The sequence below is a fragment of the Papio anubis genome, chromosome 14 (assembly GCF_008728515.1).
Source record: "Papio anubis isolate 15944 chromosome 14, Panubis1.0, whole genome shotgun sequence".
Taxonomy (NCBI): domain Eukaryota; kingdom Metazoa; phylum Chordata; class Mammalia; order Primates; family Cercopithecidae; genus Papio; species Papio anubis.
The window spans coordinates 44434382-44455972 of record NC_044989.1 but is presented as its reverse complement, the minus strand read 5'-3'; the positions used below and the strand labels follow the sequence as shown (position 1 = coordinate 44455972).

The following is a 21591-nucleotide window of genomic DNA, read 5'->3' as shown; positions in this document are numbered from 1 at the left end:
ATTGTTGTAAGTGCTTGGACTACAGACATAAATGAATCAGATAAAGTCCCAGATCTCACAAAATTTATATTCTAGTTATAAAACACAAACTAGCATTTTAGAAAAAGGGAAGGAGTGTGACCCCAGAGTCCTGTCTAATATAAACACAACTTGCAGCAAAATGTAGTTTTGCTTTTGCTGGAGATTTTCCAAAAGATTTCTGGGGATTCGTGCATCCCTAGACTAAGAATCCCTGCTAGACTCTTTGTTACAAATTTGCATTTTAAAAGTTGGGAAAATACCACAATATTGCTTGCGGTAAGAAGATGGAACACATTCTTAAAAGTTAGTTTAGTATGGAACACAGACTAAAAAACAAATTTAGTAAACAAGAAGTTTCCCCTAAATAGTAACCTTTCTGAATATATATTAAAATTACTTAATTTCTGACTTTACTTTCTGAAAAATATTTATTTAAAAGATTTGTCTTAATTATAAGAAAAATGAATGAATCCCTATTTCTAGTGGTACTACTTATAATCATTTACAACAGAACAATTCTCTCCGATATAAAGCAGACATTTCAGGAGCCTAAAAAAACCCTCCGATTTAACTCTGGCTAGAATTCTTTGTTTAAATATCTAAACAAAAATAATTTTTGTTACTTAAAAAACACTTAATTTTTATAATACCTTCCAACTTTCTCCTCTTCTGTAATTCTACCATACTTTCATCTTTCTGACCCCGCAAGTTAATATCCAGCTTCTGGCGACATCATCCACACTGTTAAGAAGCATTTATGGAGCACCTCTGTGGCTAGCTTTTTGCTACAGTGGGTCAAGTTAAGAGCTGAGAATGTAATCACATGTCTGTATTTTCTTCATTCCTTCTCCTTCTGCGGTATTTTTCAGCACATTTCTGCTACTTGCAATTATAGTTCAACATTTTTCTAAGTTAGTGATTATTGTGAAAGGCATATAATATTTCCCCATTTAGAATTCTAGGCTGCAAAGTCAGTTTTCATAGTAAACAAGGGAAGTTCCTTTAATCCATATATCTATGTAATGATAATAAGTTTACAGTTACCATTTGGTCTCTGTAATTATTTCACAACTACCTGACTGCCTGCATCTCTTTAATACGGTAAATGTTTCTAACAGATTAAAATACCACAGATTTTTCTTGAATCTATCATTCTTATGCTCCAAACATAAGGTGGTTCATTACCCTAAAATGATGTTCAAAAGGCTGGTCTCTTAGCAAATACCTCTGCAACCTAAATTCTTATTTTTCACCACAGCAGTTCTCTGCTTTAGCCAAAAAAGATGTCCTTTCTTTTGAAGACAGCTTATACTTTGTCCATGCCTCTCCAGTCCACTTGAAAGATCATCATCCTCATGTCATTTCTACCATTCAAATCATTCTTCAAATCCTATCTTTTCTCTAAGCTGACTTTCCCCCTACTTAGCTGAACTTTCACAGCAATCACTGTCCAATTCACACGGCAATGGTCACATTCTGGATTTTGTCATTTATTTGTTACTAAGCTATGTGAAATATTTTGATCATTTAAGGTGTGTTTATAACTACAGTGTAAGCTGCACTGAGCACACAAGTGGGGTCACGTCTTATGTTTTCTAGTCTTCTCCCTCTGTGAATCCACTATATGACATACTGTCAGTATTTGATCTGCTGATATTAACAGAACATTTATGTATGAAGGTAATTAAGTACATATATCCCTTTTCTATAGCCAAATAACAATCTATTTAAGGTAAGGTTTATATATTGAGCATTTCCTCCTAGTTTCATAGTTCCGTTGCCTATTTACTCCCTGTTTATGTAGCTGCTATGTGTAATCATTTTTTCTTTTTAAAAAATTTAGGTTACCCTTGGTATATGTTAAACAGAAAACCTTGTTTGGAGTAAAAACAGACTATTTTCTTGAGGGACCCCAAAATCCAGCAAGGTATATATATATGTTTTTTAAGATTACACATGAGGGTTGTACTTTGAAACATCTGAGGAAATGGGAGTACTTCTACGGCTAATAATGAATCAATAACTGTCTTCTGAGGGCTTATTTCCTCTAATTAAGGTAGTAGATGCCCTGTAGAATCTATAATGTAGCTGAAAAGGAAAGATTCTCTTCTCTCAACCTTCCAAATTACCACCATCCTTTTAGTCATGTCAACATCCTATACTCATTTCTTTGAGGGTTCTCTGATGGATCACATAAAATATTTGTATTTTTAAATTAATTTTCACAGCTTTGGGTCAATTCTTTTTTTTTTTTTTTTTTTGAGACGGAGTTTTGCTCTTGTTGCCCAGGCTGGAGTGCAATGGAATGATCGCAGCTCACCACAACCTCCGCCTCCCGGGTTCAAGCAATTCTCCCGCCTCAGACTCCCAAGTAGCTGGGATTACAGGCATGCGCCACCATGCCCGGCTAATTTTGTATGTTCAGTAGAGACAGGGTTTCTCCATGTTGGTCAGGCTGATCTCAAACTCCTGACCTCAGGTGATCCGCCCGCCTCGGCCTCCCAAAGTGCTGGGATTACAGGCGTGAGCCACCATGCCCGGCCTTGGGTACAATTCTTAATACTTTGAGGTACCTGCCACAAAAAAAGACTCAGAATTACTGCACTAGACCAAGATATAAATTATAATTAGCAATATATGGCATCACTTTTATATGACTCACTAAAATTATATTAATTGTTAAATTTTCCTTTTTGCCAGGATACTTTTACTGTTAAGGAAAAGAAACTATATTATATTACTATGCAATAATGAATCCTAGCAAATAATACAACTGAGATGATATATGATTTCTAGCCAATGGATACTGTCTCTCTCAATCTGCCAAGAGGAGCTGGAGACTGGAGGGGGGCTCTAGCTCCCAATCAGTTTCGTTTCTAAGTTTGGCTCCCTTAAAGCTTTGAGGCATATATATTAAAAATTAAGTAATTTATTTTTAGACATAAAAACTTGAAAACCCAAGAGAAAAATACTTATTTGAACTCACTTGGATTAAAAAAAAAAAAAAAGACACTTCTGTCTCATGGTAATAGTACTAAAACAAAATAAAACAATATAGAGGAGCAGCTGGCAGCTCGCTGACATTTTGAAGGAAAGCAAAATAAAAGGTAAGGGCATAGAGTCTTGCTCTGATGAAGTACAGCAAGGCACAACAGAAACGGTTATCTCAGCTCAACGCTCATATACCCATAACACAACAATAATATTAGAAAAAAACTATCCTCGGGTATTCCAAGTGGGTATACAGGGGTACTGAAAGGTCTGGTCATAAAATAGTAACTCACTCACTATCGCTAACTTCTGGTGATGGCAGCAGCCTGCTGGAGGAGAAATTGAGATATTTAAAAGAGCATTCTTGCCTCAAAATTAAGGTTTAAAGGAGAAGAAGGAAAAGCAGACACATAGAGAATAAAGACAGCGCAAATAAAAAAGGTCATTTGATGCCCAGAAAGTGACAACAAAGCTATCTACAAAACAAAATTTTATCTCTACCTTCAATACATTTTCTTAAACTTTAACTGACACCTTAAAATGAAAAGCAGTAGTACTTTACTACAGACTATAATTTATTATAGACTTCATTAATGTAAATGTACTCATATTTAGTATTTATATTATGAAATTACTTCAAATGCTTATGAAATAAAATAAAACTTACCCCATCACTTTCTCTATGTGGATTCAGTCTACTATAAACAGCTTCAATTACATTGCGCCTAAAAAAAAATCATGCTTTAGTTTTATTAAATTACATAGAATTTTAAGCTTGTGAATATCTCAATATTTCATCCTGACTACACTAAAAAAGTAACTGCTACACTCTATACTTGTCAAGAACATACTTTCTACACTTTACTCTCAGAATCTGATTTTGCACAATCCATTTATACTCATTAGCAAGGAAAGAAGGACCTTCATACTCAAAGAGTATGACAGATTTTTTTAAAAATCGTTTTTGGATGAAGTTTTAAGAGTTCTTCTCTAGCATAAGAAACACTAACCCATTTCACCTCTAGATAATTGATGTACTTCTGATTTAAGTTTCCTTACCCCAAATTATTTAATTACTAATTATAAATGAACTCAAAATTAGCTCTTTTTGTTCTACTTACTTGCCAGCAAGACCTCCCCCAGGAGGCAAATTTGGGATATTTTCTGCAGACAAGATGCGCATGACATGGGCAAGATCAGGCATTCCTTCCTCGCCAGACTTCTCCATAATCTCTGTAGGTTTTTAAAAAAAGTTCCTAAATTAATGTGATAAGCCAGTACTCACCAAGAAGTGAAACAAGAATACTATTTGGTAGTACCTATTTTAAAATACATTAAAAAAAATTACCATCAGCACACAAAAAATTTTTTAAAAGTAATACAAGAAGCTACTTTTTTTTTTTTTTTTTTTTTTTTTTTGAGACCGAGTCTCGCTCTGTCGCCCAGGCAGGAGTGCAGTGGCGGGATCTCAGCTCACTGCAAGCTCCGCCTCCCAGGTTTACGCCATTCTCCTGCCTCAGCCTCCCGGGTAGCTGGGACTACAGGCGCCCGCCACCTCGCCCGGCTAGTTTTTTGTATTTTTTAGTAGAGACGGGGTTTCACCGTGTTAGCCAGGATGGTCTCGATCTCCTGACCTCGTGATCCGCCCGTCTCGGCCTCCCAAAGTGCTGGGATTACAGGCTTGAGCCACCGCGCCCGGCCTAGAAGCTACTTATTGACTGAAACATTGTCATGCAGGGAAAAAAAGGAAAACACAGTTATTTGCACATATATGTTCATTCCAGCATTATTCATAAAAGCAAAAACTGGAACAAACTAAATGTTTAGCAACAAGAGGACAGTTAAAAAAAACTTTGGTGTAGCCATTGAGTGAAATGGTCTATAATCACTAAAAATTACGTAATAGGTGTCTCGATGAATACAGAAACAGCTATACGGAAAAATACTTCTGATCTAATATCAAAAATAATATAAAAGTTATGAATGCCATTACTAAAGGATAACAAAAGTTTAGCTGGATAAGAATTGTAAGAAAAAGGGGAGAAATTAAAAATCATTTTTGCAGGTTGTTACTTACCTGAAATAGTTACATTCTACATCATTTTTTTTTTTTTTTTTTTGAGACAGACTTTCACTCTTGTTGCCCGGGTTGGAGTGCAATGGTGCGATCTTGGCTCACCGCAACCTCCGCCTCCTGGGTTCAAGCGATTCTCCTGCCTCAGTCTCCCAAGTAGCTGGGATTACAGGCCATGTGCCACCACGCCTGGCTAATTTTGTATTTTTAGTAGAGACAGGGTTTCTCCACGTTGGTCAGGCTGGTCTCAAACTCCCAACCTCAAGTGATCCGCCCGCCTCGGCCTCCCAAAGTGCTGGGATTACAGGCGTGAGCCACCGCACCCAGCCCAGGCCTTACTTTTAAAACAAAAAAAGGCAGTGTCTTCAGCAGCCCTTGAGATACAAAATCCAAACTGTTTTACCATGCCTCACAAGACCCTTACATTGACTTTAACATTTCCTACCGAGTAGCCAGGATTACAGGCAGGTCTAAGTTTTCTACCTTAAGTCTGTGTCTTATAGTATAAGGCTTCTCAACATCAACAGCACTGACATTTTACACCAGACAATTTTTTTGTTGTGGAGGCTGTCCTGTGCGCTGTGGAATATCAAGCAGCATCCCTGGCCTCCATTCACTAGACGCCAATGGCACCCCCTCAGCTATGACACCAAAAATGTCTCCAGGCATTTTCACACTCCTCTACTCTAGTCCAATTTACCACTACCATGTATTAACGCTTAATTTCTAATTGGTATTTTGCCTTCTCTTGTCCCCTTTATACAATCTCTTCTCCATACAGCAACTAAGAGAGATCATTTGGAAAAAAAAGAACAAATCACTCTTGTACTCAAAATCTTCCAATGAATTCCCACCACAAGTCAAATAAAGTCCAAAGTCCTCACTTTGGTCTACAGAACCCTACATGATATGCCTCCTACAAACCTCTTAATCTTCCTCTAGTTTTCTACTGGCTCATTCTAACCCAGCTACACTCACTAAGAACATTCCCTCCTAGTCTTTGCTGTTCTCATTGCCTGGAATGTTCTTCCCTCAGATATTCTCTCTCCATGCAGGTCTCTGCTCAAATGTCCTTCCTCACAGAGACATTCCTAACCAATGTTCCTTGCTGCTTTCTGCTTACTCTATTTCTCTATTAAAAAAATAGGTTTTTACTAGAATACAAATTCCATGAGATTTCTTTTTCTGCTATATCCTCAGTGACACGTGTTCAATAAACACTGAGTAAATCTATATGTAGAAAGCAATCATTAAATATACAATTCATCAATTTAGGTGAACTATTTCCTGTTTATTTTAGTATTATTCCTTTCCTACCTGACCAGTCATCACTAAAAGCATATACACAGATTTACCAAGTTACCACAAAATTTAAAGTCATATTACATGATTTAAAACCTCAGAAGAAACACAATGCTCCTGAAGAACACTGCTTTATAAATAAAAAGTTACTTTTTTTTTTTTTTTAAAGACATGTTCTTCCTCTGTGGCCCAGGCTGGAGTGCAGTGGTGCCATCACAGCTCACTGTAACACCAAACTTCTAGAACTCAAGGGATCCTCCTGTTTCAGTCTTCCAGCAGCTGGAACTACAGGTGTACACCAACATGCCCAGCTATTTTTTAAAACATTTTTGTAGGTCTATGATGACCAGGCTGGTCTTGAACTCCTAGTCTCAAGCAATCCTTCTGTCTCGGCATCCCAAGGATTATAGGTGTAGCTACTGTGAAGTTACATTTTAAGTACCAACTTAATTTGTAGTGGCTGCCGAGCTAACAATTTTGTTTCCTGATTAATAATAACTATTTGCTACAGGCCCTAGAGATCATATAACATATTTGTTATCTCTCCTATATAATATATACTTTGGAAAGTTACAAACTATGCAAAAGAAAATTAATATTATTAACTCATGTTAAACTGAATTGACCACACCTTTAAGAAATTAAAATGTGGCTATTACAGAAGTTAAGAGTTCATACAAGTTACAGTTTGCTGAGAACTTACATGCTAGGCACCATAATAGGTGCTTAATAAACAAAATTCTCATTTATTTTGACAAAAACTCTTTCCTTGGACCAAACCTTCAGCAAGACTCTTGAGTTCTTTCTGACTAAGAGACCTTTGGGCTCCCTCTCTGTGCTTGTAGAAACCAGGCTGACTGAGAATCCTGCTCAGTCAGTTTACTGAAAACCCCCACATACTTGGTATATGACCACTCTGGATATTTCAGCCTGGCCTGCCATCCTATCAAGTCAGTTTAGCCAGAAACCCCTTCCTTATGTTGATGCTTTCTCTTAGTAATAATTTTTCACCTACTGACACTCCCTTCCAGCACTCAGCTCCTTTGTTATAAATTCCACTTATCTTTATGGAACGCCAAGTTGAGTTTAATTGCTTTCTGTCACTGCAAGATTCTATCATAGTGGTCCCTATATCTACTGCCATGGCCCCCCTGAAAAAAATATCTGCCTTACCATCTTTGACAATTGTCATCAATAAGCTTTTTCTGCAACAATCTATTAAAAAAAAAACTCTATGGGGCCAGGTGTGGTGGCTCAAGCCTGTAATCCCAGCACTTTGGGTGGCCAAGGTGGGTGGATCACAAGGTCACGAAATCGAGACCATCCTGGCTCACACGGTGAAACCCCGTCTCTACTAAAAATACAAAAAGAAATTAGCCGGGTGTGGTGGCGGGCACCTGTAGTCCCAGCTACTTAGGAGGCTGAGGCAGGAGAATGGTGTGAACTCGGGAGGTGAAGCTTACAGTGAGCCGAGATCGCACCACTGCATTCCAGCCTGGGGGACACAGCGAGACTATGTATCAAAAACAAACAAACAAAAAAGAACCCTCTATGGTTGGTGTTTTTATCTTTAGTTTCCAATAACGTAACTGGAGCCTTGAGGGGTTAAGCAAGTTGGATAAGATCACATAACAGGCAGCTGACCAAACTTGAGAGTTCTTCCTAAAATAAAAACTACCCGGTTTCTTTATGAATGAGGAAGAAGGAAACTAAGAGAATTCCTCCCATCTTCTGATAAACTATAGTCAGCAATCTACAACCCCAATGTACTACAATTTATCATTAAACATTAACTCCTATAAAAATAGCTCCTCTTAATAATATTATCGGCCGGGCGCGGTGGCTCAAGCCTGTAATCCCAGCACTTTGGGAGGCCGAGACGGGTGGATCACGAGGTCAGGAGATCGAGACCATCCTGGCTAACACAGTGAAACCCTGTCTCTACTAAAAAATGCAAAAAACTAGCCGGGCGAGGTGGCGGGCGCCTGTAGTCCCAGCTACTCAGGAGGCTGAGGCAGGAGAATGGCATGAACCTGGGAGGCGGAGCTTGCAGTGAGCTGAGATCCGGCCACTGCACTCCAGCCTGGGCAACAGAGCCAGACTCCATCTCAAAAAAAAAAAAAAAAAAATATTATCAATAGGAATATGACCGTATCTGACATAATCTTCAATGTGTTCTTACATGTTTCTCACGTTTCCATCACCCTCAAAGCAGGACTCACTGAGACTCAAAAGCACTGAGACCTAAAAACAAGATTCATTTAGGGCTGAGGAAATTGTAGGCCCACAAAAAACTTTAAGCACATTGTTTAGGGTGCATAGCTAGATAGTTGTAGAGACAGAAAAGCTAAATCCCCATTCTCCAAATTTGCAAAAGACTCTCCTTGGTTTTATACTTTTAATTGTAATTATATAATAGAAATCACAGATCTTCACAGTTCAAAACTCTCACCAATTACTGTGGCCTATTATATACAAAATGACTCACAACAGGCCAAATTCAACAAGCCCATTACACCATCATCGTAAGTTATATGATTCAAATGTATTTTCTCCCCAAAAAGAAAAAAAAAAATCAAAACATAAAAGTGTTAGGAGAAAATACAGGTAACTACATAACCTTGAGTGGAAGAGCTTGGTATGATATCAAAGTTCTCCCGCAAAGAAAAGAAAAAAGACTGACAATCTAACTTTATAAAAAGTAATTTCATATCTTAAAAACAGCATATATAAAATCAAAAGGTTATATTAAGATTATGATACTTAGCTTCTCAGGGTTGAAAGTAAAAAAGAAAAGGGCCTTAAGACTGAAAAATACATTCTCAATTTATCAGGGTAACCACTAAATTTTTTTTTTAACTAAATGGAATTTTTTTTTTTTTTTTTTTTTTTGAGACAGAGTCTTGCTCTGTCGCCCAGCCTGGAGTGTGCAGTAGCACGATCTCGGCTCACTGCAAGCCCCACCTCCCAGGTTCATGCCATTCTCCTGCCTCAGCCTCCCAAGTAGCTGGGACTACAGGCACCCGCCACCACACCCGGCTAATTTCTTTTTGTATTTTTAGTAGAGACGGGGTTTCACCGTGTTAGCCAGGATGGTCTCGATCTCCTGACCTCGTGATCTGCCCTCCTTGGCCTCCCAAAGTGCTGGGATTACAGGCGTGAACCACTGTGCCCAGCCTACTAAATAGAATTTTTTAAAGAATGTGTAACTAATAAGCAAATCCTAGGATGAACTGGAATACATCTAAAAGAAGGCAAGAATGGAGGATTAAAAAAAAAAAATAGATGAAACAAGAAAGACAGCAGATTTAAACTCAAACATACCAGCAATTACATTAAAGATAAACAGACTAGCTTCTCCCTTCTCTCGTTTCTGAATAATTTTGTCCAACACCATTAGATTTGCTTAGTTAAGCAAAACAAATCTTTCAGGGAGTGGAGGAGGAAATAGTGGCCACAAATTGGTCCAGAATGGGATATTCATGGCTAACCACAGTAAGCATAGCTTTAGGATGGCTACAGGGATGGGCAATGTGGAGTGAGGAAGGCATACGCATGAAGGTTAGCCGTGATAGAAGAGAGTTATAAATATGAAAAGGGAGAAAACTACAATAAACCCTGTAATACTGTACAGTTGCGGGCAGGACAAAAAGATGCTGCAACAAGTTTTAAGAGGCTCTCATTGGCTGAAACAGTTTATAATACAATGAATAGAACAGGAATTTGTGAGTCTGTGCTCATATAAATAAACAGGTAGAAAAGAAAATTTTTCCTTGCAGTAAAAAGCTAACACATATAAAAAGAATGACTGAGCCAGGCACGGTGGTTCATGCCTGTAATGCCAGCACTTTCGGAGGCCAAGGTGGGCGGATCACCTGGGCGGATCACCTGAGGTCGGGAAGTTTGAGATCAGCCTGACCAGCATGGAGAAATCCCATCTCTATTAAAAATACAAAACTGGCCAGGCATCGTGGCACGTGCCTGTAATCCCAGCTACTCAGGAGGGTGAGGCAGGAGAGTCACTTGAACCTGGGAGGCGGAGGTTGCGGTGAGCTGAGATCACGCCATTGCACTCCACAGCCTGGGCAACAACAGCGAAACTCCATCTCAAAAAAAAAAAAAAGAACGACTAAATCAGAAAATCACCAGTTGGCTATCATTCTTCAGGCAAAAATCACAAATGGATGCTAAAACTATCTGCTGAAATCTTAATGAGAATAGGTTATTAACAATCTCAAAGTGTATCCCCATAGAATACTTATGAGTAAATATAACATATTTATTAAATACTTATTAGGTATAACATAATTATTAAGTAACCTGAAACACAACAACCCAAGAAAGTCACAAAAGATGTTAACATTATAAATCAACATCGCATGCCTCCCTGATTGTGATGCACTGAGAACAATCTACAGTCACTTCCACGGTATTCCTGCCAATGTATAACCTAAATCTTATCAAGAGGAAACATCAGCCAACCCAAGCTGCACATTCCACAAACTTGTCATCTTAAAAAATGTAAAGGTCCATAGAAATAAAAAAAAGACTATAGAACTTTTTCCACTGAGGGAGAGACTAAAGAGGCATGATAGCTAAATGCAACACACATGCTCTAGACTGCACCTGGACCTACATATGACATTACTGGGATAATCAGGGAAATTTAAATGAGATCTGTGGATTACATATTAATATTGTATCAACATTAATTCCTTAATTTTTCCTCTCCAGAGACAGAGTCTCGCTCTGTCATCCAGGTTAGAGTGCAGTGGCATGATCTCGGCTCACTGCAACCTCCGCTTTCCAGGTTCAAGCAGTTCTCCCACCTCAGCCTCCCGAGTAGCTGGGATTACAGGCACCCATTACTAGGCCTGACTAATTTTTGTATTTTTAGTACAGATGGGATTTCACCATGTTGGCCAGGCTGGTCTCGAACTCCTGACCTCCTGATCCGCCCACCTTGGCCTCCCAAAGTGCTGGGATTACAGGTGTAAGCCACCGTGCCAGGCCAATTTCCTAATTTTTATGGATGTACTACAGTTATGTAGTGTTATGTAATCTTCGTTTTATTAAGGAGTACTGATATATCACATTTGCAACTTTCAATTGATTTGGCTCAGGAAAAAGGTAGTAACATGGCGGGGACAGGGGAGTAAGAGGAGAGAGGGGGGAGAGGGAAGGAAGGAGGGAGAGAGAAAATGAGAATGTTACAGAAAGTATATATAGAGATGCGCCAAACGTGGTATTACATAAACAAATGAGGAATCTAGGTAAAGAATACTACATGTACATGGGAGCTCCTGTAATACTTTTGCAACTTTTCTGTATGTTTAAAATTATTAGGCTGGGTGTGGTGGCTCCCACGCCTGTAATCCCAGCAGTTTGGTAGGCCGATGTGGGAGGATCGCTTGAGTCCAGGAATTTGAGACCACCCTGGGAAACACAGTGAGCCTCATCTCTACAAAAAATAAAGAAAACTAGCCAGCTGTGGTGGCACATGCCTGTAGTTCCAGCTACTTGGGAGAGGCTGAGGTGAGAGGATCACTTGAGCCCAGGGAGTTGAGGCTGCAGTGAGCCGAGATCACGCCACTGTACTCCAGCCTAAGCAACAAAAAGAGCAAGACCCTGTCTCAAAAAAAAAAAAAAATTATTGCCAAATGAAGTTTAAAAAAATATGTAAAATAATCTTTTGAAACACTAATCTTAACTCTATCAATAAAAGGGAAAGGATACCGTAATGAATTCCAATGATAATTAAACCAGGAAGGGAGAATTAGTATTAGTGGAATTAGAGTACTTGGTTTTCATGATATTGTTAAGGGAAATTTCAATGGATTCTCCACTTACTAGTAGAAATGTATGCAGGGAAAGAAGGAAGAAAAAAAAAAAACCAGCAAGCTCTAACCAACTACCTTCAAATTATGTTTCTCTTTGGTAGTGAAACAGACATATTTGTCTTCTCCCTGTCAATAAATCTCCACACATTGGTCCAAGATAGTAAATTTTAGACAGATGTGTTTTTTCAAGGACTTCTTTTGAAATACTTCTTTGTCCTATGTAATTTTTTTGGGGGGGAGACGGAGTCTCGCTCTGTCGTCCAGGCTGGAGTGCAGTGGTATGATCTCAGCTCACTGCAACCTCCACCTCCCAGATTCAAGCAATTCTCCTGCCTGAGCCTCCTGAGTAGCTGGGACTACAGGTGCGTGCCACCATTTCCGGCTAATTTTTTGTATTTTAGTAGAGACAGGGTTTCACCATGTTAGCCAGGATGGTGTCGATCTAACCTTGTGATCTGCCCGCCTCAGCCCTCAGCCTCCCAAAGTGCTGGGATTACAGGTGTGAGCCACCACGCCTGGCCAGGAAATTTTAAAATAATCATTTGATAAACAAAAATAATACTTTCCCTCTCTAAATTTTTTTTTTTTTTTCTTGAGATAGAGTCTTGCTGTGTTACCCAGGTGACAAAAGTGCTAGGATTACAGGCATGAGCTACCATGTCTGGCCTGTCTGTATTTTTAAAAAGCATCTGTCTTACCTTCAACCCGTGATTCCAAGTGCTTATCCAACTCTGAATCTTTTTTCACCGCTTCATCTGAGACCTTGGGAGCATTTGAAAAGCAAACTAGTACAATACTCATGTTATCTCGACTTCCCTGTATATTAAAGAAAAAAAAAGAAAAAAATTGTATTTCTACAGTCTATCAACTATCATTTACTTCAAAATACTTTAAGCAATTATAGTTTATTTAATCATCCAGAACGTTTATGTTCAACACATTTTTATTCCAATGAACTACTGAAAACACAACTTGAAGAAACAAGGTGTCTATATATGGGTAGATCTGTAAGTATTTTTGTATTTTTAATTCTGGTGAACTATTCTTCCCATCACCATTCCAGTCTGAGAAATGAAGATATCTTCAATACAAATTAAATCTTCTAAACTATTTCCCACTCAAAACTGTCTATTCCCAAACTGGCTTAAGTCCACAATGGATCCTCCCAAACACATATGCAAATGTTTTCCAGCTTAGCTTTTAAACTGCATCAGAGCAATGCTATGACTCTGTGAATTTAACATAGCTGAAATTTGTTATCCAGTGGAATACCCAAAATGCTAAACTGAACAATTATTATTATTTTTTGAGACAAAGTTTCACTCTTGTTGCCCAGGCTAGAGCCCAATGGCACGATCTCGGCTCACTGCAACCTCTGCCTCCCGGGTTCAAGCGATTCTCCTGCCTCAGCCTCCTGAGTAGCTGGGATTACAGGCAACCACCACCATGCCCGGCTAATTTTTTTATATTTAGTAGAGATGGTGTTTCACCATGTTGACCAGGCTGGTCTTGAACTTCTGACCTCAGGTGATCCACCCACCTCAGGCTCCCAAAGTGCTGGGATTCATAGCCGTGAGTCACCACGCCCAGCCCCACAACTATTAATACAAGAAACAATTCAAAGGGCACAGCAACAGTGGACTGTAACTGGACAACTGAGATCCAACTGTAGTCATATAATAACTTTTAAAGAAAAGACATCAGATTGTTGTATAGTCGCAAATAGTTTCAGAGTCTTTACAAAGTGGCTAAAATAGCTAATTTAAGGACATATTTTATTTCTCCCTTTTAACCACACCCTCACAAATTACCTGTGTTAAAAAGGAAGCACAGGCCGGGCAGGGTGGCTCACGTCTGTAATCCCAGCAATTTGGGAGGCTGAGGCGGGTGGATCACAAGGTCAGGGATTCAAGACCAGCCTGATTAACATGGTGAAACCCTGTCTCTACTAAAAATACAAAAATTATCCAGGCGTGGTGGCACGCGCCTGTAATCCCAGCTATTCAGGAGGCTGAGGCAGGAGAATCACTTGAACCCGGGAGGTGGAGGTTGCAATGAGCTGAGATTGTGCCCCTGTACTCCAGCCTGGGGGACAGAGTGAGTCTCCGTCTCAAAAAAAAAAAAAAAAAAAGCAAAAAGCAAAAAACCAGGCACTGTGGCTCATGGCTGTAATCTCAGCACTTTGGGAGGCCTTGGGGAGCAGACCATTTGAACCCAAGAGTTCCAGACTAGCCTGGGCATAATGGCAAAACCTTATCTCTACAGAAAATACAAAAATTGAGCTTGGTGGCGCACACCTGTAGTCCCAGGTCCCAGCTACTCAGGAGGCTGAGGTGGAAGGATCACTTAAGCCTGGGAGGTGGAGACTGCAGTGAGCCGTGATGACACCACTACACTTTAGCCTGGGCAACAGAGCAAGACTCTGTCTCAAAAAATAAAAAAAAGAAAGCAAGCACATACTACTCTAGTACCATAAGATTGTGTGCAATAAATTAAAACTATCTTCTCATTACTTTTTCTAAAGGTATATTACTTTAACTGAGTTTCTAAGAGCAGGAACAGATGAAACTCTTCTTAGAACAATGAATTTTTTTTAAAAAACTTTTTCTGTTCACTCTAAAAAACTAAGTCAATGGAGGTGGTAGGCTATTTTGTCTGACAGTGGAGTTTGCCAATTTCCCAACTCAAGTGAAAGAAACCAAGACCACACCTATTCTAGTCTTTTCAGTTATTATGGTCAGAATCTAGGCAGGCATGGCTTGGTTCAGACTTGTGCCTTTCAGAACCTACATGACACAGCCCAAAAGACAGGTGGCCTTGAATAACTTCTGCCTTCACCTCCTAATTCAATGGGAGTAGAGTCTGAAGGCAGTGAAGGTTGGGTCTTCAGAAGACTTCAAAATAAATTAACTTGCCACAGATTGTTGTGCTTTGGAAGAAGGAACCAACATGAGTATATTTCATTAGATTACCGGTTATCTGGAAAACCAAGAATTTCCAAATTGGCCAAATTAATCTCATTCCTTAATGAAACCCACCAAAACTTTTATATTAGAAATACTGTATGTATTTGGTTATATGAATATACTTGTATAAATGTCATAAGGGCAGGTCAAGCAAAAATTTTTAATTAAAAATCATTTTAAAGTACACCATGGATATTCAAGAATCAAACAGCTGGACATGGTGGCTGCCTGTAATCCCAGCAGTTTGGGAGGCAGAGGCAGGAGGATCATTTGAAGCCAGGAGTTTGAGACTAGCCCGGGCAACATAGTGAGACACCCATTTCTAAAACAAAACAACAACAAAAAAGAATCAAGCATAATTACATTTTATAAAGCAATTTTATGAATAAACAGAATTAATGCCTTGCACTTTTAGAAATCTAATTTCTTTAACCCTTTTTAGTTTTGGTAACAACAATGTGAGCATTCTTGAACATTTCCTTATCTAATTTCCATTAGATTTTTGTAAGTTATAAAATACAGATACTTCTGGAAAATTAATTGAAAGAGAGTTCCAATAAGTTTATGGCTCTCCAAAGATATTTAAGGGAAATAATTTATATTTACACCTCGGGCATGTGTGATTTCAATGATGTTGCTTCTTAGCCACCTTGCCTGGCTTACTTCTATTTCTATGGTAAAGATGGCTTTCCCCTAAACACCAAGTATGAATATGTTTCAGTAGCTGTTATACAGCAACAGAAAAGGTCCTTTCCTTTGTGCCACTCTGTTTTTTAGAGACAAATCATCCTTGTATAACCAGTATAAAGTTTTCACTAAGTTCATAAATAAAACATGGTTTTTTTTTCTTCTAAATCCAGTTTGGATAACTAAAGAAATTAGCTCTGCATATAAAAATTGATTATTTCATTACATGTTCTTTTTACTTTTTACAACAGCACAGCGGTTAACACGCTCAATAATTACAGTACTAGATCAAAGAAGTCAGTGCCCCTGCCATAAATAAGGGCACCTAAACTTAAACAGAAAATAATCTGATATAGTTTTTTGTTTGTTTTTGTTTTTTGAGACAGAGTCTCACTCTGTCGCCCAGGCTGGAGTGCAATGGCTGATCTCAGTTCAAGCAATTCTCCTGAGTTTAGAACTAAACCATTATTGAGGGGATTACATTTTCTGTTATATAAATTATTACAGAATGATATTGCCTTTGGAAAATAATAATTCCCTCAATTTTATCCAACTATGAGGTACTATCTCATGTTTTAAAATAAATAGGCTTCTGGTAGATGGTATATAAATGAAATTTTGGAAAATCAAATAATATTTTAAAAGAACAATTTAAAAGAATACTGACTTCTATGATTTAAGAAAAACAAAGCAGATGACAAAGTAACAAGCATAGCATGATTTTTTTCAGTAAAATAGAAAAAAAGAAAATCCTATTTTATGTTTATACATTTCTATCAATAATCACAGAGAACCATTTGGAAAGATATACAGCAAACCATAAGCAGTGGTTCCCTAAGGGGGATGAGACTGGAAAGCAGAAACATCAAGGGGAATCACTTTACTTCAAACATCTTTGTATTTGTTACAAAAAAATATTTAGTCTCAATGTTTCCCTTGGGGAAAAATTTTTCAGACCATGAAAACCGAGACAGACACACACACACAGACATACACATACACACACACATACACACACACACACTTCTTTATCAGACCCTTCTGGGAAATATTGCTAACAAAAATACTAAACTTGAGTCAGAAAACTAGTCTCAGCCTCAATACTCATCAAGTATATGACTTATGGATATCTTTTAATATCAAACAACCTCCATTTCCTTACTTGCAAATTGAAAAATAAAAACTTTTATTTTGTTCACCTCAGAAAGTTACTATGAGGATTAATAAGCACATATAATTTACAAGTTATGAAAAGCTATGCAAGTAGCAGTTACATATTCTATATAACCCGAAATCAGTTGGCAGTAAACACCATAAATGCCAGCATTGGAAATGAGGGCTGCTTTCTTAGCTACCATTCTCCCCCCGAGTTAAATACCTAATTTAAATAGGATAATACCTGACCAAGCCAACACTTACAGCTTAATATTAATTGGCAACCCTGAAAAATGCTTATCTTTTTTTTTTTTTTTTGAGATGGAGTGTCCCTCTGTCGCCCAGGCTGGAGTGCAGTGGTGTGATCTCGGCTCACTGCAAGCTCCACCTCCCGGGTTCACGCCATTCTCTGCCTCAGCCTCCCAAGTAGCTGGGACTACAGGCGCCCACCACCACCCCCGGACAATTTTTTCTTTTTTTTTTTTTTTTTGAGCCGGAGTCTTGCTCTGTCACCCAGGCTGGAGTGCAGTGGCGCAATCTCAGCTCACTGCAAGCTCCGCGTCCTGGGTTTACGCCATTCTCCTGCCTCAGCCTCCCGAGTAGCTGGGACTACAGGCGCCCGCCACCTCGCCCGGCTAGTTTTTTTGTATTTTTTAGTAGAGACGGGGTTTCACCGTGTTAGCCAGGATGGTCTCGATCTTCTGACCTCGTGATCCGCCCGTCTCGGCCTCCCAAAGTGCTGGGATTACAGGCTTGAGCCACCGCGCCTGGCCCCGGACAATTTTTTCTATTTTTTAGTAGAGACAGGATTTCACCGTGTTAACCAGGATGGCCTCTATCTCCTGACCTCACGATCCTGACTACCTCATATGGTTGTGAAAATTACATGAGTTAAAATGTGTAAAATATTTAGAACAGCGTTTGGCTTACAGAAAGCAACAATTTACTAATACTATCATGATGATGATTATGATAACCTCCCACGATTTAATGAGTTAAGATGAAAGTACTTATAAATTATGAAGGTATGACAAGTGATGGAAATGTTAGAAAGAACTAAGACTTCATTTAAATCTCTTATCAGGGAAACATCTACTTATTAATGTTTCCGCTCCTCTTAAAGCAGGTAACTACTGAGCAATCACTAAGTGCTTTCCATGAATTTTTAACTTACAGTTTTTCTGAATAAATTCAAAGTAATTATATTTGATCTTATTGCTAACCCTTGCTTTTACAATACAAATAAATGGAAAGACAAAATTATGAAGTTAAACAGAAATGAAGGTTGTCATAAGTAACTTTCAATAGTTCAAAAACAATTTTAAGTCTGTTTTGTTTCAACTCAAACCTCCAAACTGATTTCAATTTGAATGCAGCTCCATTAGAAGGAACTATGATGGTCAGCTTCCATTAACACTGAATGAATCATGGGCCCCAACCTCTTGTCTGTTATTATCATTCCTCATTTCTGAGATTCTAGGATGCCATCTAGAATCTTTTAACACCATCAACATGAACATTTAATCACTCTAAATTGATAAAAGCTATCAAGTGAAGATATACCACCAGAAATATTTAAACCTCATTCAAAAGGGTTGAGTCAAAATTCTCAAAAACTAGCATCCTTTCAATGGATAAGAGTTAATCTACTAATACAAACTTCTTTCCTTAGTCCAAATTACAGACCTAATAGATTTTTTGGCTATTCCCTCACAACCACATTCTTTCAATAAAATACTGTGCAGTCAAGAAAAATTATACAGATCAATACTTATAGGCATGGAGATCTCTCTACAATATATTGTTGGAAAAGGCAGGCTGTAGAATAACAAGTATAATCACCTCGGTTTTATAAAAATACACACACTCACAGGCAGGCAGAAAAGACTGGAAAGATATACACCGCAGCAATCAAAGTAGCTGACTTAGGTGGATGGCAAAATTTTGAGTGTTTGTTTATATTTTTTGTATCATCTGGATTTTTTTCCCAATAATAAGTATAGACTTTTTATATATATATAATTGGGGAAAACGCTGTTTTCATCAGTTAGTCAGGCAACAAACATACGCCTATGCTTGTCTCAAAAATCTGCAGGTCAGAATCGCTTCATTTAGATTTCAAAGACAAATATATTAATTTTAGACCCACTTACTATTTGATCACCAACAACCATCGATACTTCTTTACTTAACTCATCCAGAAGAAAAAAGATACAGTGTGTTAAAAATAAAAATCAGAGGAGCTAGAGGTACCATCATTAAAATTCTTTCAGAAAAAGGCTGTCCACTGACAAGAACAGCTTTTAAATTTTTTGTTTTTGAAACTGTCTCTTTCCATTCTATTAAAAATAAATCGGTATTTAACCAAAATCTGGGCATTTCCAGAGACCCAGAGATCCTTTCTGAAAAACTGTCTGGTTATGCCCATACCTTCCACAGTAAATTTTGGAGTAGGGAGATAGAATGGTTCTAATCTAGACAGAATAAATAAGTCAAATCCTTTATTTATTTCATATAACTAAAGGTCAGTTTTATCTTGATATCTTTTGTTAGAGAATACTTACTCCAGACACTCTGGCCAGATAACTCAAATTTTAATTGAATTATATATAGATGCTGTCAAAAACCCACTTGAAACAACTGAGTATTTTACAGACATTCAAAGGACTGCCAATTATCTATTACTCTGGACTTTTTTTCTATTACTGTATCAAGCAAATGATTCATAGAAAATTACAAATCTAAATAAACTTCAGTGTTCCACAGGAATTATTCACAAGATTACATTTTATATGAGCCTTCGGTTTTTAATCAGAAATAATACAAACATCTATATGAAAAGAATTTTGTCTTCTACAAAAGATAGTATCCATCAAGTCATGTACTACTTAGAGAGCCACATGTAAATCCTTTTTAGATTGTACTGCCAGGTAAGAGCTGCTTTTAGAAGACAATGAGAAATATACAACCCATATTTTAATTTCAGTTTTTGTCTTCACCGCTAGAAGACTCAGAACTAAATTTTATATAGGCTAGGCATCTAGTACATCTGCCAATATTTTACATGGCTCTTGATCTTTTAGTAATATCTAGTACAGAATTCTACTATATACATATTTTATCAAGCTGCTTCATAATCAGGCGTAAGATGGTTACTGCCAATGTCAAGAAACAGTCACAATTCTGTGTAAATGCTTCTGCTACAGCAGCAAGCCATAAAGTACTTAAATGACAACAAATGCCTCAAATTTATCAAGCTTAATTTTCAAATTAGAAGGTTGGGACAGACAGGGATGGCAAAGAAAACAATGGTTTCATTTCTGGTAAAGACAGTATTTCAAAACATACAGCTAAAATTTTAAGTTTGCTTAACTTTACCTACCGTACCTTTTCAAAATTAACGTTATTTTAATGACAAAAAAATTTACATACCTTATGTAAACAAGTGTCCACTACCCAATTGCACACATTTTCCAGGTCATCAGATACCTCAAGCCTAGATTTAACAAATTCACAGAGTTCCTCATTACTCATAACATCCCAGATCCCATCACAAGCCAAGATGATAAATTCATCCTCTTCTGCTCTTAAAATTTCATAAACCTCAGGCTCTGGAGAAACAAGTTGTTCTGTCGGGCCCTTGCCATCAACACACTTGTAATCATAGTCCCCCAGAGCACGAGACACTGCTAATGAACCATTAACACGCTGTATCATCACGCTGCCTCCTGCATTTTGGATTCGCTCCTTTTCCCTTGGATTGCAAGGTTTGTGATCCTGGGTAGAAAAGCAGACTTGTCCATTCCTATACAGAACAGCACGTGAATCACCACAGTTGATAAAGTAGATATGCTTAGGTGAAATCATAACTCCCACTGCAGTTGAACCACTCCTGTCCATCCCATTTCTGAGGTCTGAAAAGTTACGCATGTATTCATCAATTTTCAAAAATCCAGTTCTGATACCATTCTTAACATTTTCCACTGAAAGCTCAAGAGCAGATCCTGATTTTCCAGCTGCCCTAAAGTCTTCGTTAGTAGTGATGTGTTCTAATAAATGTGTTGAGCAGTAATTTGCCACTCGGGATCCAGCATGACCATCATAAACTGCAAAAAATGACCAGTCTTCCAAGCCGTGAGGAATACCTACAACAGCTGTGTGTGCATCTTCCATTTCCACTCTCCATCCTTGCATGCTGCTCAGGCCATAACGTAAACCATTCCCAGCACCATGAGCATTATGTTTTTCAGTTTTGGGTTTATCCAAAAATGCACCCATGTTTAGCAATAAATCTGGAAAAAAAATGCAGGTGTTAAATGTTTAAATTTGACAGAAAGTGTATCTACAATATTCCCTCTATAGTCTAGTAACTCCTATCTCGATTTTTTTTAGTATTATTCTAATTTACAGGAACAACAGCAAAAGCCCAACAAATTTCCTCCCCTACATCCTACAGAACAGTGGTTTCTCAGCCCTAGCACATAAGAATAATCAGACTAATTAAATCAGAAACCCTAGGGACGGGACACAGGTATCATCCTTTAAAAGCCTCTCT

At 38.1% G+C, this 21591-nt stretch overlaps 1 protein-coding gene across 5 annotated transcripts in view; it reads right to left on the bottom strand.

Annotated features, from left to right (window-relative positions):
• PPM1B (protein phosphatase, Mg2+/Mn2+ dependent 1B) overlaps positions 1-21591 on the bottom strand; it is an 87385-nt gene that overhangs the window by 21999 nt on the left and 43795 nt on the right. For 4 of the 5 annotated variants that reach the window (XM_003908576.4, XM_003908574.4, XM_017947475.2 and 1 more), the window contains 4 exons: positions 20469-21328; positions 12927-13044; positions 4134-4245; positions 3680-3737 (listed from right to left, as the gene is read on the bottom strand). In XM_003908576.4, coding sequence (XP_003908625.1) covers positions 3680-3737; positions 4134-4245; positions 12927-13044; positions 20469-21314 — 1134 coding nt within the window. In that variant the 5' untranslated portion in view covers positions 21315-21328. Of the gene's footprint in view, positions 1-3679; positions 3738-4133; positions 4246-8550; positions 8633-12926; positions 13045-20468; positions 21329-21591 lie in introns of those variants that run through there. The other variant, XM_021924798.2, reaches the window with a different exon arrangement.